We start from the raw sequence: 25,676 nt of genomic DNA, 5'->3' as shown, positions 1-25,676 counted from the left end.
CTGTAGCCCACCAGGCTCCCCCTCCATCCATAGGATTTTCCAGGCAAGAATACTGGAGTGGGTTGCCATTTTTTTCTCCAGGGCATTGTCCTGACCCAGGGATCGAACTCAGGCCTCCCACATTGCAGGCAGACTCTACCCTCTGAGCCACCAGGGAATCCCTGGGATTACAAAACTGCCTGGAAAACAGTAGAAGGTAATAGAACAGAATGATGAGTATGTTGTTCAATGCAGTTCTTGGGGAAAATGAAAAATGTATCTTTTGTTTTTACTTAAAAACTGAAGGAGCTTTTTGGTCAACCCAGTAGTTCCATGGCTTGTGTCATAAATATCCATGAACTGCTTCCTCTGTGTTGCTGGAGTGTGTACCCCACCACCAGCTGTGCACACAGGAACACCTTTGGTGTAGTTGGAGAGGCCAGGACGCACCCCTGCCCTGTCATGTGCCCCGTGCTGGAATGCTCCCCGACACTGGAGGCCAAGAAGCCCACCTCCCGAGCAGTCATGGGGGCCCTGGGAGACCAGGTCCTCCTGCTTATGTTTGGGTAGAGCACCTGCATCTCTGCAAGTCTCTTAAACTCTGCATTTTTACTTACATTCTGGGCATAGGTACCCCTGTGGGCTACACTGGGCTCCTCCCTTGACTGCTGGTGACCCTGCATGAGAGGCATGACCTGAGTCTGTTTCTTCAGGTGCGGTCACAAGAGCCGCTGCCCTGGGCTGTAGGATGCATCTTGAAGTTTCTGGGTTTCAGAAGCACTGGCATGTTGCAGAGAACGTACATCTCCAGACTGCTGAGACATGCTGGCGCACACAGCCTGCCCCTGGAGCCACCACTGTAGGGGCTACCACTGGGCATGTAGGATTGGTTATCCCATTCTGTTGTTATTCTCAAGTCTAACTGCTTGGTTTTTAATGTCCTCTTTGTATTTTTAAGCTGAAAAAACAGTGAGGTCATCAGAATGCCCAGCCAAGCGCCGCCCCCACCCCCACCCCCAAGTTGCTGATTTTTACTTTAATGGTGAAGGGTAATAGATCATTTTATTAGACTAAATGGATCTATGACTTAATTGCAAGTTATATTTTTGATATATTGATTTACTTATTCCCTCGCCTCAAAATGAAATAAACGATAACCACAGTGGTAAAATAAGTGTTACTAACGATGGGCATTAGGACAAAGGCAGCAGAAGCAGTAATGAAGCTCAGAGATACAAATCATCAGGCTGGCAGTAACGTATAAATAGGGATTCATCTAATGAGCTGCCTCTCCCCCTCCTGGCCTGGTGTGGCTGCCTGCAGCGCCTCGTCCCCCTGGTTCCTGTCCTTTGCAGACGTCCTTGGGGGGACATATTTTCCCCTTCTCCCCCTCTTAGTGCAGCGCTCATTATCACTCATCAGTGCCATTCTTCTGTCTGTCCCCTGTGCAGGAGAAGGAGAGAGCCATCCTGTGTTTCTCTTCATTCAACCATCCACTTAGATAAAAGATGGAGTCTCAGTTCTCCTAAAACGGGCTCTCTGGTTTCCAGGGAAATTCCCCACAGCAGCCCCAACTGCCCTGTGGTCCCTGGGCCCTGACCTTCAGCGTTCCTAGAGGCCTCGCGTGTGCTGGCCTGGAAATTCTTAGTGGTGACTTTTACCCCCAATTCCGTCTCACTTTTTCATGCGGGGGCGGTGTGTGTGTGTGTGTTCAGTCGTGTCTGACTCTGCGGTCCCATCGACTGTAGCCCACCAGGCTCCTCTGCCCATGGGATTCTCCAGGCAAGAATACTGGAGTAGGTTGCCATTTCCTCCACGGTATCTTCCCAACCCAGGGATCCAACCTACATCTCTTGCGTCTGCTGCATTGGCAGGTGAATTCTTTATCACTAGTGCCACCTGAGAAGACCTACATATATTCCTAATTTAGAGTCCATGGTTATTGGGGTTTTTTAATGCACTAAAAGCTGGTTTTCCAGCCTGGCAACAGCAGAGTTCTCTACAAGCCAATGGATGCGGGGGTGAAGGGGGCAGCATTTCCCTTCCTCCAACCTCTAAAGTTAGAAAACTCACTACATTTTATTAGTCTTAATTTATTGTATCATTTTGTATGTGTTTAGAGAGTGCCAGAGTGGGAATTAGGTGTTCTCAGATATAAAGTTTTGTATCTACATGTTAGAATTGTTTAACAACAACCAATTACTTTAAAATTTAACCTGAAAAAATATTATTGCAGGACTTACCTGGCGGTCCAGTGGTTAAGAATCCTCGATTCCACTGCAGGGGGCACAGGTTCGATCCCCAGTTGAGGAACTAAGATCCTTCAAGCCATGCCAAGTGACACCAAAAAAAAAAAAAAGGAAGAAAAAGATTACTGCACTAAAATAATTTGAAGTAAGAAAGACATTTTTGATAAGAAGAACTGTCTCATGATGAAATGGTTTCCCTGGAGACAGTTTAAGCAAAACCTTAAAAATGCCCTGGGCAGCATTGCCACGATGGAGAAGAGTGAAGGCCCGACAGGAGCACCAGGCGGCCGTGTGCCCTTCCACAGGGGGCCTGGTTACTAAGAGTATTTCGGTGGGAATAAACTGCTTTGGGAGCAGGGCATATTGTTCTTGAGCGATTCTCAGCTCACAGTGAATGAAAGATGTGAAGACAGTGTGTTGTGAGTGTAAACGACAGGAGGCTGGCAGGAAGGCAGCCCTGTTCTCTGGGCATGCCCCTATCGGAGGGGCAACATCTTTGGTGGCTGCCCCACAAGACCACCATCACGGTTCCTCTCAAGTCAGGGGAAGAAGCATAGCTTCAGAAGAATCATTTGCACAAAGTGTTGCTTTGCCTCATCCAGTTGGCCTTATCCAAATGGACCCAAGGAGAAGGGAAGCCAGGCCTGCTAGAGCCCACCACCCGCCAACAGCCAGCACCCACTCGGGGCTGCAGCCCCTGCCTGGGATTTTTTTTTTTTTTTTTCATGAACCTTAACAGCTTGAAAGTTCTGAGGCACAAAATGATAAATTCCAGATTTTTCAGTATATCTCTGTGTATGGTGTTTACTGGCTGTAGTTAAAATTCACGTAAACTGAATCAAGGAAATGACCTTGCTCAGGATGAGGGAAAGGGGCTGAAGGTGGGTGGCTGCAATTGCAAATATAAAATGTGGTTTGGGGGGTGTTTTTTGTGGTTTTCTTATGTGTGGCTTTTTTGTTTTTGTTTTTTGTAAATTCATTTTTTTTAATCTTACATTGTGACATGGACAATGTAAATGTCAATAAAATAGGACTACCACATCATTTTTAAAGTTGAGTAGTAATTCCCTTCCTGGTTGGACCGTAGTGAACAAGTCCTGGAAATGGGACTGCTCTGGATGCACACTGCTGAGAGTGGTGGCTCCTTGATGTATGCGCTGGTGTCTTGACATGAAAGTTCAGTAGGCAGCAGCCCTAAGATCTGTGCACTCTCTGTGTGTCTGTCATACTTGGATACAGAGGTCTGAAGACTGATAACCCATTAAGTGAAATTCCTTGCTGTGTTGATACATGTGGAGTAAGGCTGGCTTGCGTTGATGGGATTGTCTTGTCTGTGGTTCCCATTAGTGGCTTTATTTTTTTACTTTCAGTTTTACTGAGGTATAATTGTGTCACCTGAGAAAAGGTACACATCAAGTTTTATTTGGGACAAAAATGAGGATGATAGCCTGGGGAGACAGCCTCTCAGACCTCTGAGGAACTGCTCCTGAGAGGTAGGGGGCAGGGTCCGTGTATACGTGAGTTTGGTGAAGCGGGATGTGCAGTAAAGTGAAACACGTTTTGGCGGAAGATGGCTGCATATCATGAGGAGCAGATGTCTCTTAGTAATGTTAGTGCTTTTCCAGGCATGAGGAGGTACAAGAATCGCTCTTAGAATCTTCTCCTGTAAAGGTCTAACTATCTGAAGGCACGTTCTGCCAGTTTTTCCCAGAGCACAGAGGGCCTCTTTCCTGATCTCTGCCCTGAACTTCTTTCAGGGTGTGTCAAAGGTCAGCAACTCCAGTGACCAGTGACTTCATCCTTGTAGCACCAGATGGTGAGGGACCATTTTCCAGTTAGCAGGTGACATGTAGCACTGTGTTCAAGGTGCATGGCGTGATCTGACTTACATAAAATACGCAGTAATCGACACAGTTTAATATCCACTACCTCATAGAAAGAAAGAAAGGAGTGTTCTAGTGACAAATAATTTTTTTTTTTTTAATCAAAGAGGAACCTCTTTTGGTTCAGGCAGAGCAGAGATCCATAAAAACCTAGTGCTAGCAATTTGAAGAATCTCCTTTTTAGTGGAAAGTCACAATTATTTAGGAAAGAGCAGGCGGGGCTCCTTTCCTAACACAGCCCTCCATGTGCCGCGTTTCTTTTCTCAGATCCAGCCTCCAGAGCCTGGCAGGCTGGGGACGGGACCCTGCACGGGAAGGCTCGGCCGTGAGAGGTAGGCATTCGTGCTCTTGGCCTCTGAGGAGCCATCATTCTCCCAGAGAAGCCGGGGGTATATTTAGAGCCACAGACGGAGGCATGGGCTGCTCTAACAGATGAGAGAGCGCCAAAGTCGGAATCTTATAAACACATTTTGAAACAGTGTATCTTCCTTGCTGAGATCCGGACATGTGCTTATGTTTCCAGGAGGCTGGTACCGTGCCCTGTCCTCTACTGGCTGGAGGCAGACCTCTGCCAACTTTAGACGTGAAGCCTCCAGAAGGGCGCTCGAGCCGAAGCAAAGACCCGCCGAGAGAAGAAGAAAGAGAGAGGAAAAAGAAAAAGCACAAAAAACGGTCTCGAACAAGATCGCGGTCTCCCAAGTATCATTCGTCGTCCAAGTCCAGGTCTAGGTCTCACTCAAAAGCAAAGCATTGTCTTCCCAGTGCCTATCGGACAGCGCGGCGCTCAAGGTGAGTGTGCAGGGCGCCCCCGCGGCCGGGCGTCGGGTGCGGGGCGGATCCCGCTGCTCCTGCTCGCCAGCAGGGGGCGCGGGGCTCCCCTCCCCCGGCTTGCCGCAAGCACAGACCCACACACCTGCGTGTCTTTACGCAGAGATGCGTCCTGCAATCTCTTTTCAAAATATTTTTTAACCTGACTTCCCAAAATTCATCAACTACTGCCAGGTTTTTCTTAAAAGAGAGGTATTTAAATTTTTAACAGGTCTTGGGAGCAAGCCTAGCGTATTTGCTGAAAATGTGTGGAAAATTCACAGGGTTGGGGGCGTTTTGTTTGGTGAATGAGTCGACTTTCCCAGGCTAATTCCTTTTGAATGTGTATCTGCCAACACGAGAGACACGTGCACTGTGGCTGTGTTCAGCTTCACTGGCACAACACCTGCAAGTGCCCGTAAAGGAGGAAACACGGGCACAGATCTGTTTTCTCAATCAATCTGCTTCTCCAGCCTCCCACTAACAGTCACTGTTCAACCAAAAGCAAGCTTTTGAGGAAGCAGCTTAAGGTTTTATGCAACAGAAATAATAAACACGGAAACCTGTAAGGATCACAGAATTTAGTGCTTAGTGAAGCAGGTACTTTTCTGATTTTTAAAGCATCTGACTTGCAGGAGGTTCAGAAAAGCTAGTTTCTAGTTTTAAAACTTACCTCACGCCTTCTGATTTCTTACTGAATGTCAGTTGGACTTAGTTTCTCTAGCACAGCACTTGTACTAATCTACTTCTTCTACAATTGATGTTCTTTTCTTTCCTTTCCATGTGAAAAATGCAGATGGCCCTATACTTTTTATGTTTAAAAAAACTGTACTGTATACACATTAGCCTTTCTTGAACATACCCTAAAACAACATGCTTCCCAGTTTTTACCTAGACCAGACCTTCAAGGCTTGACAAGTATTTACCCTTGTCTACAATGAAATTAGGTTTACCTCCACGATAAATAAATTTGATCTTTGGCTCTGCATTTTTGCTAGTTCTTTAGATGTTCTATCCCTTGCTCTCCCTCTCTCTCCTTCTCCCTCCCTCTCTCTCTCTCTCTCACACACACACACCTTGTTGTTTAATTAAATGAACAACTTTGCTGACATATTTCCAATTTTTGAAAGTCCTCAGGAACTTGTATGTATATATCAAAACTAGGGTTTCTTATTTGAAAAAATTTCTTATAATATAGTGGAAGTAAATAGACCTGTATAAGCCCTATGAATAATAACCATACTCAGTAAAATCCTTCATAGATTTCATTTATTTCAGGGCTCAAAGAGAAGAAATTATAATCTACTCCTAAATCCCTTTTAGGGGCCTGATAATGCTCAGGGCTCCTTAGATCGCTTCTTATGTAAGAAATGAGTTGGTTTTCGTGGTGCATGCTGAGCACAAACAGTAGGTGTGGGTGTCTGGTTCTTAGGTGAACCCATCTGGTCAGACCTAATGGCCACAGACTTTTCCCCAGGTTGGTCTGTTCAGAACTAGAAGTGTTCATGAAATACTTGGAATTTCAGCTCTCTAGGATTTCCATGGTTTTTATTGACTATAGTAGAGTAAGTCATTGTGTATATTATGTTAGTATTTTTAAAATAGCTTTTATTTTAGAATAGGCTTACATATTTTATATGCAAGTGTATTTTATATTGTTTAGACTTACATATTTTATATGCAAGTGTATTTTATATTGTTTTCATGCATTCAGTGCTGACAAGTGCAAGAAGCAAAATCCTAATCCTTAGTGTACAATTTTCAGTTAAAGAAAAAGATTAAAAAATGGTTAACATGAGTTCTGTGATGGCAGGCCGACAATTTTACCTTAATTTTACCAACAAAGTATTTTATGTGTAAAGAGAGCTGAGTATTCTCATAATTCTCAAACTTATAAAAAAATCTCAGTAGTATCTATGAAGAAGGAAATGGCGACCCACTCCAGTATTCTTGCCTGGAGAATTCCATTGACAAAAGAGCCTGGCAGGCTACAGTCCATGGGGTCCCAAAGAGTCGGACATAACTAAGCAACTAAGACACACACACACACAGTAATCTCTATATGATACTTTCAGTTAATTTTAGTTAAATCAGCTGACTTAAGTTAAATCAGCAGATCTTTGGTGATTGATTTTACAGCTTAAATAAAGTATCAAGGCAAAGTGCAACTTATTATAAATTGTTTTTTAAAAATAATATTAGAAAACAAAACCTTCAAAGTATTTGTCCAGGAAGTTTTGCCTTGAAAGCTTGTATGTGACAGTGATGCTGCTTGAAATCAGACCACCTCTGAGCTCAGGGCGCTGAAGTGGGTTTCAGGTCTGATTGGATGTATGGAGGAGCCCAGCTGTCCTGTGGTTGGTCTCTGGGTCCCAGGGACATAAGTTACCTTCACCAAGTAGGATCCTGCCTCAGCTCTTATTTCTGAGAAGAGTGAGTTTTATCTGATAAAACTATATATTTTTCTAAGCTGGTTATAGACCTGCTTTCTTAATCCAAGCTCACATTAATAATTTCTAGGGACCCAACTGAATTTCGAATGCAGCAGTTATGAAATGAGGGAGGTTGGTGTTCTTGGTAATATGAATTGTTTGAAATGTAAAAGAAAAAAATTAAGTTTTAACCAAAATATTGAGGTTGCTAATGATAACTATCATAATTATTTCTTTAACTGTCTTTTCAGATAGAATAACCCATTACAGACATAATGTCTACATAGGATATATCAGACTGTTTCTTGGGCCTGACACAATTTAATCGATTGTTTTAAAAAGACTACTGCCAGCTTCAAGTAAAATGACTTTTGTTAATATTTCTGCTTGGGGTAGGATGCTACAGTTGAAATATATTTTCTTTTGTATATTAAATTACTAAAGTCCTATGTAAAATGTAGAAAGTTAAGATTAAAAAGCTTTACTATCATAAGTAATTTTTATGTTAATATATTAACGCTTGTGTGGTTGAAGTCCCATTTATCAAATATGTCTAAATTATTGATGACTCGGGCTCTCCAAAGGTGAATTAGTCATAGAAAAATCTTTAGTTTTGGAAATCAGTCTGTTGCTTCTCAGAAAGCACAGTGATTACCGCAAGGCAGTATTTAGTGTCTTTTAAATCAACATTGATTAAAGTATAAGACTTCTTTCTCTGTTGTTTTCTGCTTTTATATCACATTAGGTTTTATATCTTAATGGGATAAAGATGTACTCATGCAATTTACTGCCTAAAATTAAAATCCAGTTTTAACAGTTTAGGTATTTTAAAACTAAACTCAATGAGACTAAAGCTTGAAATTCAATTTATTTGTAAAGCTTTTAATAAGATCACCTGTGGTGTCATTTCATTGGTTAGTTTGTGTCTAAGGGGAGGTTTCTAGGTAGAACTCCGCACCCCCACATTTTGGGGTGTTCTCTGTGGAGGATAATGGGCCCTTGTGTCACTTCCTGAAGTAAAGTTCCCTCAGGGCTTTCACTCAAGGAGAGGCTGGAGGTTAACGTGGCTTTTATAACAGTTACATTTAATGTTCAAAAAGAACTCAGGTGGGCCAAATTGGGGTCATATTTTAGTTTGAAATTTGTAATTCCTCACTTCTTCCCCTGATAAACTGCATATCTAGTCACTGAGTGAGTGGTTTATCTCCTGATCCTGATCTTGGAAGGAACGTGGGGCCACTGATGTTCCCACGAGGAGACAGTTCACATGCTGGTTTCCAGGAAGTGAGTCGTAACCCCAGACGGGCCACAGCCATTGATAATAGTGTTGGGGAGAAAAGCTGTGGAGACACTAGCCCCTCGGGAGAGGAGGAAGGATTTGTGAGTGAAGTTGGGTCCACAGTTCAAAAGCTAAAAGAAGTAAAACCTGGGATCCTCTTGGTTATTCAAGCCAGTTGGTGCCAGATCCTTGCTGCCAGGGCACCAGTGACACTCGTTGGGTTCCATGAGGACCTGTGAGCAGTGAAGTAACAGGAGTGAAGAAGTGGGTCGCAGACGTGGTTAAACGCTGGTAGAAGCAGCTATTTATAAATATCTCATCATTCAGACAAAAGGTTTCCTTATGCTTTTATTTGACAAAAACTGTTATTATTATTAAGAAAAAAATATCCAAGTTGCATTATGCTTGAAGTTTTTTGAATTCAGACTATTGCATCTCTATAAGAAGGCCTCTGGTCACGTTATACAGATGATTTAAGGAAAGAATGGAATTCCTGTTTCTTGAACTGTGTCGTGGTAGCAATATTAACAGCCTACTTAATAGAATAAAAACATTAGAGCTTCTTTAATCAAAATAAAACCCAAGTGTTATCTGGCATAGCTCACGGCCCATAATTCTGAGATGGGCTTTTTTCCCAGATAACTTGAAATCTACTGGTAACAGCCTCTTCACTTTAAAGAAATCTAATACTCATAGCCACCGCTAAATGGTATTGTATTTCAAAGTTACGAATTTGCAAACATTAAAAACTAATCCATTTTCCTGATTGTTGAGTTTATTGTAGAATTCTGCGTCTGAGCGTTCCATAGGTGTGATAGTTTTGATTAAGCAGAGCCCTTTTTCAGGGTTCTAGTGCTGCCCAGCTCAGCACATTTTATTCTGAATGTGAAGTGTGTACCTCCATATCACAGACCCACAGCCTCCCCAGGGACACTGAGCACGGAGCCTTGTCAGAGCAGCTCGGCAGTGGCAGCAGCAGCAGAGCGGGACAGTTATCAGGCAGCTTCGACCACGAGCAGATTTGCCTCCTGGAGCTCTTTTGAGGGGAAACCTGGTAAAATGTCAAGGTGTCTGACTGACCTCACCTTTGTAATCTGTTACTTAAATCTTAGGAAAGGTCTGGAAAATCAAAACCGCTGTATAAGCTGAGAAGCAGTTGTGTGGGAGGAGCCCCAGAGTCAAGGGGAGTTGATCCCGGAGCAGGTTCATTCTGTGGTTGTGGTGTTTTTTCAGGAATGACTCAGGGTTTTCTCCATGACACAGAGGGTGGAATGTGATTACAGGCTGATCTTTGCAACAACCATGTGTGTTGTTTGGGAGGTTTGGTTGTAACTGGAATGATTCAGTGTAGAATATTTTTAGATGACAAAATCAAAACATCTCTTCTTTACATTGGTTTTGAGTGTGTTGTCATAGAAACAGAACAGAAATAAATTGTTTTGGTTTTGGGTTTTTGTTTTTTTTTTTTTTGCTCAGATATCTGCTTATTTCAGATTTCCCCAAAATAGTATTTTCACTGAATGGACAAAAAACTTAAATAAGAGTCCTAACCCCATTATTAAAGGTCTCTTCTTAAGGACCTGACCCCACAGGTGAGGGTCTGGAGTTGGAGCTCTATGTGCTGGTGTCTGTGGGACACTGCATGAATAGAATAGTCCTTTTCCAGGCACAGGAAAGGGGAGAGTAAAACATTAGAAATCTCAGAAACAAATGATTTAGCCGAAATTTTCACGGGAATGGCATGGTCTGAATTGGATTGAAGGTTTAGGCTTCCTGCCAGTGGGCCTGCAGCCTGTTCTTCATGTTAAGAGCCCATAAGATGAGTGCACACAGGAGAAATTGCAAGTCACCTTCTAACTTTATTCTGTTTAGTTTCTTCCTCTTGCCAGTATTCAGAACAAGTAGAAAAACTCACTAGAGTCTCAATGCCTTTCCGTCCCTAATTTTGATAGAAATATCAGTGAGCTGAACTTTTTAGGGCAAAGGCAAGAGGGAGGAAGAGCAGCAGCAGGCCTGCGTCCACCAAGACCCGCAGGGAGACGCCCAGTCGGGGAGCTGGCCGCTGCTGGCCAAGAGCACATGGCTCCAGCCTCAGCATGAGTTGTGCCCCGGTTAGAAGTTGAGCACTGGCGTGACAAGCACTCTGCCCCTGAGCCTGGATCCCGTTCTGGGTCGGCAGAGTAGGGAGGCTGGGGGCGGGCCTCAGAGGACAGGCCAGGGCTGGCCGCCACCTCAGTGGTGGAGGTGCTCCCCTGCCCCCACACCCAGAGGACTGAAACTCCCACCTTCCTCTGCCCAGGTCCCGGTCCCGGTCCCCTCGAAGACGAGCGCACTCCCCCGAGAGACGACGGGAGGACAGGAGCGTCCCCACCGCCTACCGGATGAGTAACAGCCCTGGAGTCAGCAGGAAGCGGACCCGGTCCAGGTAGGCAACCAAGCTTTCGCAGACGTGGGACCTGTACTGGGAAGGTGGGGCTTCCACATCCACAGCACAGAGCTGTCGGGAACCAGGGAAGCAGTTACTTTGCTCCTGAGTCATCCTGGCAGCGTTTCCACTGCTCTGGAACTCACAGGCAGAGGGGAACTTGCCATGCTAGAGCCAGGGACCATCTGTCTTTGCAGTGGGTCGTGGGACCTCCATTTTCCCCAAGTCTAGGTGCTCCTCTGGACCCCCCACACACAGCACCTTATCCTCTACCTGTCAAGAAGGGAAAGGACAGTAGGGATGAGTGACAAGGAAAATCAGAAGTTCAAGTCTCAAGTAGGTCCCTGCTGCTCAGGACCAGGCCCCAGCTTCGGCTCCCAGGAGTGGGCCTGAGAGCAGGGACAGGGTCCGTCCTCTGACCCCTTGACCACTGGAAGAGACCTGTCTGTTGAGGAGGGTGAGGGAGCCAGGTTCCCACATCACCGCCGCCCCTGGTCTGGGCCTCTGACACTCAGCAAGCCAGGGCCCCCGCTCTCGCTCCCAGGGAGAGAGCTCTAGGGCTGACCTCTGCCACCAGAGACCCCAGTACCACCACTGACTTGAGAAGACAGAGAATCCAAGTCAGGAGCAGGGCTGGTGGCTGGTGGACCAGTGGGCGTTTCCCTCTCAGCTAAGCATTGCCATCTGGAGACCATCCCGTCCAGTGTGGGTTATGCCACTGGAATACTTTAAGTCACTTGGCTTCTGTATTTCCATTTGCCCCAGAAATGAGGCTTGTTGTTTTTTGTGCCCTGGCTCTGGAATTAAGCAGGCCCCAGCTGTTGTAGGTGGACAGGAGTATTGCTGTCCCAGCGACTGAGGCGTCCAGAAACAGGCAGGATGCCATTGTTGCCCATCGTAGTCTCAGATTGCATGAGGCTATGCTGCTTAGTGTTTGTGTGTGTGTCAGGACATCCAGAGTTCCAGAACCTTCTGGAGCCTTCCAGAGGACAGATCTGAATTTCAGGTGTCGGCCATTCTTGGGCAAATGAACCCAACCATCACGCAAACCTGCCTCAGAGACCCGCCTCCATCAGCCCTGCCCTTAACAGGAAGAGTTCTAAAAGGCATTGCTAGCCAAATAATGTTCCTGCAGTCTGGCTAGTTATGTGATCGTTCATTAAATGATAAAATGTCATCTCATTTTCTTAAAACAGAAAAAACAGAAAAATCAGAAAGGAGCTGTGAAGCTAATATATTTCAGCAAAGGCTTCATGTACAGGCTCATTCCGTCTGTTTATAAATTTCATTTTGTGCCTTAGAAATCCCTCACTAAGCGTACGTGACTGTTCCAGGATAACATGTTGAAAAGTGAAGTCCATTTTAAATTTTATTCCTTATGCAAGTAATTGACATTTGAAATTTATTATCACCCTTGGTATATGTAAAGGGCATGGTCTAAAATTAATTCCTTGTAGCCGAAAATCTCTCCTAACAAGAGTTCTTGCTTTACCCTCAAAATTAGCCCTTGCATTAAAAGAGCTATCACTTCAGACTATGGTAATTATATTAGGATTCATCAGAGCTTGTGTTATCATCGGAACTTTAAGTCAGACAAAAGAAGTCAAGATTCATCCCACTACAGGGCCCAGCTGCCCTGCCCTGGTGGATGGGATTAATCCTGTGACCTGACTCTGAGGGTCTGTGGGCAGTGGTGGATTCAGGGGGAACCCAGAAGAGTTGAACATGTGCATGATTACTGGTCGATTTCATGGTGGTGATTATAAACTGAGTTGTCTCCCAGTTCAGTTCAGTCACTCGGTCACGTCTGACTCTTTGCCACCCCATGAACTGTAGCACACCAGGCTTCCCTGTCCATCACCAACTCCTGGACCTTGCTAAAACTCAGATCCATTGAGTCAGTGATGCTATCCAACCATCTCATTCTCTGTCGTCCCCTTCTCCTCCTGCCTTCAATCTTTCCCAGCATCAGGGTCTTTTCTATTGAGTCAGTTCTTCGCATCAGGTGGCCAAAGTATTGAAGCTTCAGCATCAGTCCTTCCAATGAATATTCAGGACTGATTTGCTTTAGGATGGACTGGTTTGATCTCCTTGCAGTCCAAGGGACTCTCAAGAGTCTTCTCCAACACCACAGTTCAAAAGCATCAATTCTTTGGCACTCAGCTTTCTTTATCGTCCAACTCTCACATCCATACGTGACTACTGGGAAAACCATAGCTGTGACTAGACAGACCTTTGTCAGCAAAGTAATGTCTCTGCTTTTTAATCTATCTAGGTTTGTCATCACCTCATGGCAAATAGATGGGGAAACAATGGAAACAGTGACAGACTTTCTTTTCCTGGGCTCCAGAATCACTGCAGATAAGTGACTGCAGCCATGAAATTAAAAGACGCTTGCTCCTTAGAAGAAAAGCTATGACAAACCTAGAGTTGTCTCTAGGTCCAGAATATGTTTTTTTAGCGGGCAAGTTATATAAACCCAACAGTCAGGCTGTTCCCTCTGTCCTTCTACTCAGAGTAGCTGCTGGGGTGGAGAAGGGGGTCTCTGCTTCAGCACAGTAGCAGGTATCTAATTATGCACCAAGTCAGGGTGACTAATCCCATCAGGTCCCCCAACTGAGGGGAAAGTGCCTCCTCCCAGATTTGAAGGATTATTCCTACAAGCTGATCATTGAATGCAATGCTTCTTTCGCTGACTTTTTTTTTTTTTTTTTAATTTTAACTTACTAGAAAGTTTTTAATTTATTTAGAAATAGTACAGTGAACAGCCATCTGCGTGAAGCTTGTAGCTCAATTCACTGTTAATGTTTTTCCGACATTTGCTTTCCTCTCTCTTCCTCTCCCTCCCTCCCACCTTTCTATGTGTGTATTTCATGACTTACACGAGTCCAGGCCAGTCCAGGTCATTGAAGACCCCACACTCTGGGTTTGTCTTTCTTTGTCCTCTTGGCTGTGTTGCTGTTAAGTATCTGGGGCAAGAGTACTGTATACTGTATAAATGATGCTGTGTGGCCCCCACGGTGTCACACAGATGCACACGTGTCCCTTTGCCCCGTTACTGGTGACTCTGAGTTTGATGGCTTGGTTAAGGTTGCACTTGCTTTTGCCTTTTCCTCGTTGAACTGGCAGGTAGTCTGTGGGCGGCGCTGCACAGTGTGAATGTCTGCTGCCATCGGCTTTCTCCTCATTTTTTCTCTAAAGACACCCCACCCTTTGTTTAGTATCATTGTGGATTGGGGTTTGGGGAATTTGTTTTATATTGGTTGCATAATAATCCATTGCCATTATATTCCATTTGATGGTGACATTGTCTCACATTTGACCCCATTGTTCCTTGAGCACTTTGTCACTTTTGACCCAAGATAGTCTAGGTTTAGCTGGTGCTTCCCCTACCTCGGACCTGGGGTCAGTCATTTCTCCTAGGAATCATGGTTCCTTTTAGTGAGTGTTTAGAAATCTAAATTTGGGCAGAGTGAGTATTTTTTAAAGTAAAATTCATGAAAATGTTTAGCCAAATCATATTACCATATACTCCAACAGGAAGTCCCCGTTACTTTATAACAGTAAATAGTTAGTGATTGATTGGGGAGGGGGTGGTTAGCACTGAATTCCTCCAGCTCAGCACTGCTCTGAGCACATCAGTAAATGTTTATCGAGTGAGTGGGAATATACTGCTGTTCTACAGTTCTTAAATCATACATGCTGCTGCTGCTAAGTTGCTTCAGTCGTGTCTGACTCTGTGCGACCCCATAGACAGCAGCCCACCAGGCCCCGCCATCCCTGGGATTCTCCAGGCAAGAACACTGGAATGGGTTACATCATACATGAGATGTTATTAATTCATTGTAGACTATGACTGTTAAAGGTTGTATATCATAATTCCGTAGAGCAACCAATTAAGAAAGGCTAAAACTCTAATAGAGACTGTTAAAGAGAACATTAAAATGCTTTATTAATGCAAAAGAAAGCAGAAAAGTGGGGAGGGGAAGGGAAAAGAACAAATAGACAACTGGAAGGCAAAAGGGATTGTTAACACCATCTGTACAAATAATTACATTAAATGTAAGTAGACTAAAAGCTCTAGTTAAAAGGCAGAAATTTAGACTACATTAAAGTGCGAAACCTAATACTAAGCTGCTTAAGGGACACTTGAAATACACAAAGACTTTGAGATCTAAAAGACTGAAAAAAGATACACCATACAGGGCTAATAAGAAAGGCGATATGGCTGTTTTAATAGGAGACCACATAGACTTGAAGCAGTGGTGCTAGAAATTAAGAAGGCCTTTTCATAATGATGAAGGGATCAGTTCTTCATGAGCACATAATGTTTTAAATGTGAGCGTTGAATAAAATCTTTAAAATACTTGAAACAGAAACTGAAAGAATTAAAGGGAAAAAAGGCAGGAAGTATAACAGTACAGATGCAACAAATGTGAACAGCAGCATTAACCACCTAAACACTACGCTCTGCGGTGAAGCGTGTACACTCTCATGACGTGCTCGGGTCAGTCACCAAGCTAGACCATTCTCTGTACCACTGAATTAGTGCCAGTACGTTCAGATAACAAGAGGTTCAGATAACACAGAGTGTGTCTTCCGACCACATGACTAAGTGTGTGTGCGTGCTAAGTTGCTCAGTCGTGTCCGACTCTGTGCAACCCCATGGACTGCAGCCCTCCAGGCTCCTCTGTCCATGGGATTCTCCAGCCAAGAATACTGGATTGGGTTTCCATGTTCTCTTTCAGGGGATCTTCCCAACCCAGGGATTGAACCTGCGTCTCTTATGTCCCTGCATTGGCAGGCGGGTTCTTTACTACTAGCACCACCTAGGAAGGCCGACTTTAAGTATAAAAATCTGTAAAAGGATATCTGGAAAGATCCCAAATATTTGAAAATTAACATATTTGAAAATTACCCATAGGTCAAAGAAGAAATTACAAGAGAAAGTAGAAAATAGTTTGAAATGAATAATAATGAAAATGTGACACTCAAGTCTGTGGGGTGCAATTGTGCTCAGAAAGAAGTTACTAGCTTAAAATGTTTATATTTAAAAAAGAGCAAAGTCTAAAAAATGTGATCTAATCTTCTGTCTTAAGCTAGAAAAAAGAAGAACAAACTAAACCAAAAGTAAGTAGAAGCAAGGAAGTAATAAAAGTAAGATCAGAAATCAACAAAACAGAAAACAGACTCACAGACGAAAATAGTAAAACCAAATGATGGTTCTTTGAAAATGATTTTTTTAATTGATTAGTCTGTTTTTAGATTGATCAAGAATGAAAGACTCAGTAGATATTAAAAGAATAATAAGGAAATAAATACCATGCCAATAAACTTAACAATTTAGGTGAAATGGACAAATTTCCTTGAAAGAAACAAACAACAAATGGACAACAGAAGAAATGGAAAGTCTAAATAGTTCCATACCTGCTAAAGGGATTTCATTTATAATTTAAAACTTCCGAAAAACTCAGGCCCAGATGACTTCTATCAGTAGAGTCTAACAAACATTCAAGAAAAAGAAGAACGCCAGTTTTATAGACACTTCAAAGGAAACAGAAGAGAGAACACTTCATGAGCCCACCCTGAAGCAGATGGCCAGGTGTGTGCACATCTGTGTGGTGTGGAGTGTATTTTGTCAGGGGGTGTAGATGTAGTCATGAACTAATATTCTCAGGAAAATAAGTGCAAACATTCTTAACAAAATGTTAGCTGATTTGAGTGTAGCAGTTTACTAAAAGGATAATAACTAATACATCGGGACCAAATGGGATTTGTCTCAGAACTGCCGAGTTCTTTAACATTCAAAAACCAGTCGTTGTAATTCACAGTGTTGACAAAATAAATGAAGAGAATCATACAACATCTCAATGGATGCAGAAAAAAGTATTTGACACAGTTGATCACCCATTCATTAAAAAGAAAAATGGAGGTGGGGGGGCGGTATTTTTGGCAAAAGCAGGAATAGAAGGAAATCTTTTCCATCCGATTTTATTTTTTGCTGCACCCAGCAGCTTTCGGGAACTTAGTTCCCTAACCAGGGATTGAACCCTGGCCCTCGACAGTGAAAAGGTGGTGTCCTAACCACTGGACCACCAGGGAATTCATGAAGGGCATCTTTGAAAAATCTGCAACTAACATCACACTTCCTAGTGCCTTCCTCTGAGATTAGAGACAAGGCCAGGGTGTCTGCTGTGTAATAGAATTCATAGCCATGACAGTAAGGCAAGAAAAAGAAATAGAAGGCATAAAGATTGCAAAGGAAAATGTAAAACTATCTTCTTACATAATTATGTAAAATCTTAAGGAACCTCTTATTTCTGTATACTAGCATAAAACACGGAGAAGGCAATGGCACCCCACTTCAGTACTCTTGTCTGGAAAATCCCATGAACGGAGGAGCCCGGTGGCCTGCAATCCATGGGGTCGCTAAGAGTCGGACACAACTGACCGACTTCACTTTCACTGAACTTTCATGCATCGGAGAAGGAAATGGCAACCCACTCCAGTGTTCTTGCCTGGAGAATCCCGGGGACGGGGGAGCCTGGTGGGCTGCCATCCCTGGGATGCCACCAATGGGGTCGCACAGGGTCGGACGCGACTGAAGCAACTTAGCAGCAGCAGCATAAAACAATTAAAAAATGAAGTTAAAAGCAATACCATCCATAACAGTATCAGAAAAGCAAACTACATATGGATTAGTGGAAGGAAACATGTAAGATCTTTCTACAATGAAAAACCATAAAACATTTCAGAGAAAATGTTTAGGAAACTTAAAGAAATGGAGAGAAACTCCGTATTCATGGATTGGAAGGGTCGGTATTAGTCAGATGCTCTTCACAAATTGACCTGTAGATCCAATACAGTCCCAATCAAAGCTCTCATGGGCTTCTTGTAGGTATTGGCAAACTGACTAGCAGTCAGAACAACCTTGAGGACTTCCCTGGTAGTCCAGTGGTTGAGAGTCCTACTGCCATTGCCAGAGTCACGGGTTCAACCCCTGGTCCAGGAAGATCCCACATGCCACAGGGCCACTAACTCCACGAGCCACAGCTGCTGAAGCTCACGCTCTAGAGCCCATGCTCCACAACAAGAGAAGCCACAAGCCTGCTCCTCCACGAGAGAGTAGCCCCTGCTCGCCCAAGTAGAGAAAAGCCCGCATGTGGCAACAAAGACCCGGCGCAGCCACAAACAAAAGGAAAATTAGAAAAGAAAAGAAAAAAAACTTTGAAAGCTAAATTGGAGGACTTTTACTACGAATTCAAGACTTACTAGAAAGCTTCATCAATCAGACAGTATGTACTGTACACCTTTAAGAGGTAAAGAGCCAAAACAGTGCAGTGAGGAAAGTCTTTTCAACAAAATTTGCTTGAATAACTGGATATCAAAATGGAAGAACAGTGACCTGTACCCCATATACCAAGTTTAACTTAAGATGTATCACAGACCTAAATGTGAAAACTGAAACCATTCTGTGTGTTGTTGTTTGGTTTTTTTTTTTTTTTTTTAAGAAAATAAGGAGAATACATTTAATGAAGTGACAGAGAATCTTGAGGATATAGAAAATTCCACCATAAGAAGAAAAGATTATAAATTTGACTTCATTGAAATTAAAAATTTCATTCAAAAGGCACAGTTAAGAAACTGCATTGACAGGCCCCAGATGGGGAGAAATATTTGCAGTGTGTATCTTTGACAAAGGCCTGTGTCAATACCAAAAAGACAACCCCATAGAAAAGGGGCAGACTGCCTGAAAAGATGTTTCATGACAGAATATATTTAAGGTCCTCATCTCCATCAGTCTGGAAGGACGTTGTTGTTGAGCTGTCAGGGAGAAAAACTACCATGGCTTCCAGTTCTCTGATGGGCGCTTGGATGCACAGCCTTCTGGTCAAGCATCTGCGACTTGATATTGCTGGAGCATTTACTGTGTGCCTGGGAGTTGAGTTTTTCTCTTAAGTTTGCTGTGGGTGAATCAGGAAAGAAGGCATATGCGGTTTCCTACACAAATTGTGATTCCATAAAAGATCTGGAGGAGATGAGGAAGGCTGGTGTCTTTCAGAGTGCAGAGTGATTTGGGAATGTAAAGGATTTCTTTGGGTTGAGTTCTGTGGTAGTTAGTCACTTAATCTGTGTTCCTAAAGTATGAACCATGAATATCTGGGCTACGGAATAGTTTCTCTTGATAAATAAACAACTAATAAATACTGTGCATGAGAAAAATAATATATTTAAATAGCCAGTGAAGATAGGGTATAAAAAGATGCTTAGCTTCATTAGTCATCTGTTAGTGAAATGCAGATTAAAACCACAATGCAATGCTCTTTACACTGACAGGAATAGCCGGAAATAAGCAAGCCCGGTATTAACGTAGCAAATGTCGACAAGCGTGTGAGCAGCCGTAATCCTGAGACGTAGCTGCAGGGCGGGGGCAGGGTGGTACAGCACTTGGGAAACAGTTTGGCGGTTTCTTACAGGGTTCCACATATACTGCTCCATGGCCCAACTCTGCTAGTCCCAGGTGTCCACTCCCCATAAACATTTGCCCGCAAATGCCCACTTGAGATTCGTAATTGCCAAAATTGGCAACAACTCAGGTATCGGTTAACAGGAGAAAGCCTAAACTGTATGAAGGCAGATTCATACAGCATATAATCAAAGTAGGAACCATTACAATCAACACATTCTTTTGCCAATGAGAAATAAGTTTGTCTCTTCCTATAGCATAAAAATCTGTGCTTCGGGATTCGACCAGCTCTTGGAAAGCATTTTCTGCGTCCTGCTGGTTGCAGAAGCATGTTCCCTGCAAAAAGTTGTTGAGATGCTTGAAGAAGTGGTAATCACTTGGCAAGAGGTCAGGTGAATATGGTGGATGAGGCAGAACTTCGTAGCCCAATTTGTTCAACTTTTGAAGCGCTGGCTCGCAGCGTGCGGCCGGGTGTAGTGCAGGTGAACCGGGCCCGTTCTGTTGACCAGTGCCGGCTGCAGGTGTTGCAGTTTTCAGTGCATCCCGTCCATTTGCTGAGCATACTTCTCAGATGTCATGGTTTTCACCAGGATTCAAAAAGCTGTAGTGGATCAGACTAGCAGCAGACCACCAAACAGTGACTATGACTTTTTTTTGGTGCAGGTTTGGCTTTGAGAAGTGCTTTGGAGCTTCTTCTTGGTCCAGCCACTGAGCTGGTTGTCGCCACTTGTTGTATAAAATCCACTTTTTGTGGCATGTCACAGTCCAATTAAGAAACGGTTCATTGTTGTTGTGTACAATAAGGGAAGATGGCACTTCAAAAGGACAGTTTTTTTTGACTTGCTGTCAGCTCATGAGACACCTGTTTAACAAGCTTTATCACCTTTCCAATTTGCTTCAAATGCCAGAAGACTGTAGAATGGTCGACACTGAGTTCTTTGGCAGCTTCTCGGGTAGTTGTAAGAGGATCAGCTTCAGTGATCCTCTCAGTTGGTTGTTGCCAGCTTCCAACGGCCGCCCACTGCACTCCTCATCTTCAAGGCTCTCCTCTCCTTTGCAAAACTTTTTGAATTACCACTGCACTGTGCTTTGGTTAGCAGTTCCTGGGCTAAATGCATTGCTGATGTTGTGAGTTGTCTCTGATGCTTTATGACCCATTTTTAACTCTAATAAGAAAATCGCTCAAATTTGCTCTTTATCTCACATCATTTCTAAAATAAATATAAACAGCAAGTAATGTCATTAGCAAAAAAAAACATAAAGCAAGAAATGTGTGTTAAAATGATGTATATAACAAAACTGCATTTTTTTAAGAATGTATTCCAGTGTCAAACAGCAAAGTTCAGCAGTGCAAAACTGCAGTTAACTTTTGCACCAACCTAATACATGCTAGAAATCAGAGCAGTGGGTCCTGTGAGGGAGGGGAAGGGGGTGCAGATGGTAGAGCATCAGTGGAAGAACCTTCTGGATGGTGGAATGTCCCTGATCGTGAGAGGTTTCTGGGTTTCACCATGTCTGCAACTTGGCCAGAATCAACAAATAGCACTTCAGACCTTTGCATTTTGCTGGATGTAAAGCACACCTCAATTTAAAATAATACTATTAATAATTAGATTACTTAATTCCTTAAGCAAACACTTGGAAAGTTTTGTTATGCAGATCAAGTTGTAGTGATTTACAGGTCAGGATTGCTAACTTACCTTTATTTCATATCGGCAGCCACAGGAGCTTAACTAGATTTGGGGTTGAGGTCACTTTTTTTTTTTTTTTTTAACCCTGCTTCCTTTGAAATCCTAGGCATTTGTCTATAGACAAAAATTCACAAAACCTCTGCAGTATAGGAAGTAGGCCTGTGGTATTATGCACTTTCCACCTCTGTGTGTCCAGCCCCAGGAACAGCCTCTTTCTCGACCACTTCTCTTCATCCAGGCCTGCACAGAGGCCACCTACCCACAGCCCAGCTCACTGGGGGACACTTCCCGCAGCTGAAGTCATAAGGCTGTCACCACCCAGGGCCAGGCCCTGGTGCTGTGGTTGAGGCAGAGCCAGAAAGCTGTGCCCTACCAGACAGGAGGATCAGCTTGCTTCTCTGGCTCAGCAGTCTGCTACGCCAGGGGCCCATGGGAGCTGAATCGGGGCCTGGACTCAAGCACGAGCCCCCGCAGGTGCCTGGGGTGGCCCTGCCTGTACCCCACACTGTGCTACCAAGGCGAATAGGGGCATCAGGGAAATACCCTGGTGAGTGACAGGTTGGGTGGCAGGTGAAATGGTGAGAGGATGTGAGGACAGACCCTGGGGTGTCTGCAGGTTGGGGAGGGCCTGCAAGCTACCTGAGTCCTGAGGAGCCGGGAGGAGTCTGAGCTGTGCAGGCGGTGACCTGGGGTGTCCGTGTTTAGAGCAATAAATATTTTTAGGGGTCACTATAGCACTGGGAGCCTGTCATCCACCCTCCAGCTGGCACCCTGCAGTTTGGGCATCAGGCTCATGAAATTCACGGTGACCTGTGTCTGCAAAGAGTCTCCCAGAAATGCTCAGTCACAGCAAGAGGGCAGGCTGCGGAGGCCCCTGTGCTGTGTGCCGGGGTGGGCTTCTCAAGGACTGGCAACAGGTGGTCTTTCAGAAGAAGCCCAGAGGAGGGGCTCAGCGCCCGTGTGCACTTCCACACTTTCACCATCTACACACGTTCCCTCTTTCTTCAGGCGTTTTAGGGGCACAGGAAGGAGGGTCACAGGGCACGTGATGTAGCACGAGACCTTCAGGAAGCTCAGGGATGTCTTCTCTGGGCGGGGGAGGGTCTGGAAAGGGGAGACGGAGCTGGGGGCACATTTCTGACGTGGGATTGCAGGCCTTGGTGACTCGGAGCGTGTGGGCTACAGTTAGCGAGACGTGGCCGTGGGGACCAGCGGGAGCGCAGGCAGCCCCGGAGCACTGTCCACTTCAGGCCAGGACACACTGAGCTTTTGTGTTCGCAGTGCTTGGTTTTAATCATTTTCCATTTCTGGCTGGAAATTCCCATTAAGTCAGCATAAATGAACAGGAAGCATAAACAGCACTCAGTTGCTTATGGTGTTTAAATGCAGATAAAGCGCTGAGCGTGTTATAAACCCACAGGCATCTGACTTCAGGACTTCTGTCTCAAAGGTGGTCTTCATTTCACTTCTTGCATGGCTTATATATTGTTACACCCATCCAGGTTTCAAGTTAAATGTACATAGTTCTTAAAAAGAGTTAATGTGTATAGAAGGGGGAAGTTGCCGAATTCTCCAGGAACACACCCAGCACTCCTTCAGAGCCAGCGCAGTGCCTTTGTCTAACACTGCTTTCCTTCCAGGAGCCCCCACGAGAAGAAGAAGAAGAGACGCTCACGGTCACGGACCAAGTCCAAGGCCGGATCTCAGCCAGCCTCCCCGAGCAAGCAGCCTGCGCGCCGCCACTCGGCCAGCATCTCTCCTGTGGAGAGCCGGGGCTCCAGCCAGGAGCGTTCCAGGTAGCCTTGCCGTGACCCGCCCCGACCTCTGGGCCGCGCAGGGCAGCTGAGACGGGGCAGGCGCTGGCAAAGCCCCAGACCCCTGCTCCCACACCCTCCTCTCTGTGTCACTCAGGCTCAAAATGAGCCTAAGGTGGACACAGAGGTCAGAGAACCTAGGCTGCCTCCTGCACCCCGCACCCTGGGCTGCCCCTACCCCCCACCCCCCGTGAGCAGGTGGGGGGCCTCCCCTCCCAGACCTGGGTGCGAGTCCTGGGGAAGCACCTGCGTCAGATGTAATGTGGCAGCAACCGTTCCCTGATGATGGCGCCTCTGTCCTCACACGGGCCGTGTGAGGTGGGAGTCGCCCCCTCTGCGGAGCCCCTGTGACCACGGGAAGGGAGCAGGCACAGGAGTGCACGGTGACTGAGCCCCAAGAACCCCTGCCAACCCACTGCTCACTCTTAAGCCGGAGCAGACGGGTGAAACTTCCCGAGCACACGGGCTTCAGGGCCGTGGGAGTCCACACTGACCATCACAGTCTCCCCATGCCCACGAGGTGGCTCCCCAAGGACTGGCTGCCCTGGCTGTTGGGAGGTATCTGCCAGACAGTACCACTTCATAAAGCCACCCCTACCCATCCACCCAGAGGGGTGCTGGGATCATGTCCCCTCCTGCTTGTAGACCCACTGTTTTCATGAATGTGAATTTTGGCCCATCTCCCCCAAAACTGGCGGGTGAGTGGCAGAGACAATAGCTCACTTGCTGCTGCTGCTGCTGAGTCGCTTCAGTCGTGTCCGACTCTGTGCGACCCCATAGACGGCAGCCCACCAGGCTCCCCCGCCCCTGGGATTCTCCAGGCAAGAACACTGGAGTGGGTTGCCATTTCCTTCTCCAGTGCATGAAAGGGAAAAGTGAAAGTGAAGTCGCTCAGTCGTGTCCGACTCTTCGCGACCCCCTGGTCTGCAGCCTAGCAGGCTCCTCCGTCCATGGGATTTTCCAGGCAAGAGTACTGGAGTGGGGTGCCATTGCCTTCTCCATAGCTCACTTGGGGTGAATCAAAAACTAAGCTGTGGCTTCTTCAAAGGTGAAACTGAGTACAGGCTCCATCATCACTTGTGTGTCACATCCATGCCCCCTAAAGTCCAAAAAATGGGCCGGAGGTGCCCACTCAGGTTATGGTCAGGTTCTGAATGCACGCCAGCTCTCTCTGCTGCCCTCCTTTTCTTCATCGTTTTGTAAATGTGTCTTACATGTTTATATGAAAATATCTTTTGAATTAGATTACATTTTATGAAATATTTCAAATTTGTTACATAAAATAGACAAGTAAAATACATACATTTATAAGGTTGCTTTATTTTTTAAAGATACTGGAAACAAAATGGCTTGAAGTATTTTTAAGCCCCCGATTTCTCTTTCTCTTTGCATTAGGGGAGTTTCTCAGGAAAAGGACGGTCAGATCTCCTCAGCCATCGTTTCTTCAGTGCAGAGCAAAATCACTCAGGTAAGGTGGGAACGGGTCTCTCTTCCCTCCCTTCTTTTTATGAAGGGGCTAGCCTTCACTTCCTTCTCCTCTCGTGGGTGCTGATGGGGGTCCTGGGCTGCTTGCCTGGAGGTCCCGGGCTGGCTGAGCCCTGAGCTTCCCTCTCCGGGCAGCCCTGCATCCTCCTTCCCGGGTGACCTGTGTGGTCGATTCCTAAGCCCTGAGCCTGTGATCCCACCTCGGGTCCCAGCAGCGGGGCTGGGACGGAACCCTGCCCTGAGCACACCCATGGCCCCCAGCACGTTGCCCCCTGTCTCCTCTGTCTTCACCTCACCTTGTCTCTTCTCACACAGGACCTCATGGCCAAAGTAAGAGCGATGCTAGCAGCTTCCAAAAACATGCAGACCAGCGCCTCCTGAGACACAGGCCTCGGGCAACTGGGTGACTGGGCTCCCAAAGCCGGCAGAGCAGAGAGCCCCGACCTGCACAGACCATCCCCCCCCGGGGCTCCTGGACAGTTGGCGGGTTTTGTAAATTACTTTTTGATGACATTTTCAGTTTAAGATTTTTGACCAGCAGTCTCTTACCTGTATATTTGTAAATAATATCATGTTTCTGTGAAAATGTATTATCAAATAAAATGGGAGGAAAACACCTTTTTTAGCTAGTAACTGTGGGCAGTTTCTTCCTTGTCTGGCTTGTGAGTTTTTTTTACTGTTTGTCGTCTATCATTGGCCTCTAACACTTGTTATGTGGGCATCAGGGGACGTGGGGATGGCTGTTGGTTTTGCCAGTCTGACAACACCCCTACCAGGCATACAACCACCACTACCCCCGACCCCTGGCTCCTGCACCCCCAGCTGTGGTCAGAGCTCAGCACTCCCTGCACCAGGGTGCAGGGCCACTGCCATCTCCGCTCCCCGCAGAGCAGGAGAGGCAAGCAGCCTGCCTCCGCCAGGCAGGGCATCACTGTATGGGTGGGTTCCTATCTTTAGCACCTATGTCCTCCACGTTCGCTCAGATGGATGGTGATGAACACAGCTGTCCTTTCACTGAGCCCTGCTCGCTTGGCCCCCATACCTCGTATTTTCACCCATTTTCACCCCACTGTAGGCTTCGGCCACAGCCATGAGAGGCCACCTTGCTTGTGTCACGTGGGCCTTTCTCTGCAGAGTACCCGCGGCCCCGGGCGTGCGCAGACGC

The 25,676-nt window shown here is 45.5% G+C and overlaps 1 protein-coding gene and 1 long non-coding RNA gene across 7 annotated transcripts in view; both read left to right on the top strand.

Annotated features, from left to right (window-relative positions):
- The window catches only part of SFSWAP (splicing factor SWAP), an 80,381-nt gene extending 55,252 nt beyond the window's left edge, over window positions 1-25,129 (top strand). For 3 of the 6 annotated variants that reach the window (XM_055550688.1, XM_055550686.1, XM_055550690.1), the window contains 6 exons: window positions 4,635-4,900; window positions 9,541-9,696; window positions 10,929-11,054; window positions 22,853-23,008; window positions 24,422-24,494; window positions 24,827-25,129. In XM_055550688.1, coding sequence (XP_055406663.1) covers window positions 4,635-4,900; window positions 9,541-9,696; window positions 10,929-11,054; window positions 22,853-23,008; window positions 24,422-24,494; window positions 24,827-24,892 — 843 coding nt within the window. In that variant the 3' untranslated portion in view covers window positions 24,893-25,129. The other 3 variants (XM_055550687.1, XM_055550689.1, XM_055550691.1) reach the window with 3 other exon arrangements.
- On the top strand, window positions 1,137-3,272 carry LOC129630218 (uncharacterized). The gene is made up of 2 exons (XR_008703601.1): window positions 1,137-1,853; window positions 2,216-3,272. It is a non-coding gene; the product is annotated as an uncharacterized LOC129630218 (long non-coding RNA).
- Window positions 25,130-25,676: the final 547 nt, after the last annotated feature.

Source organism: Bubalus kerabau, chromosome 16 (assembly GCF_029407905.1).
Source record: "Bubalus kerabau isolate K-KA32 ecotype Philippines breed swamp buffalo chromosome 16, PCC_UOA_SB_1v2, whole genome shotgun sequence".
Lineage (NCBI taxonomy): Eukaryota > Metazoa > Chordata > Mammalia > Artiodactyla > Bovidae > Bubalus > Bubalus kerabau.
The sequence above is the reverse complement of the archived record's forward strand: the minus strand, read 5'-3'. Positions and strand labels throughout refer to the sequence as shown.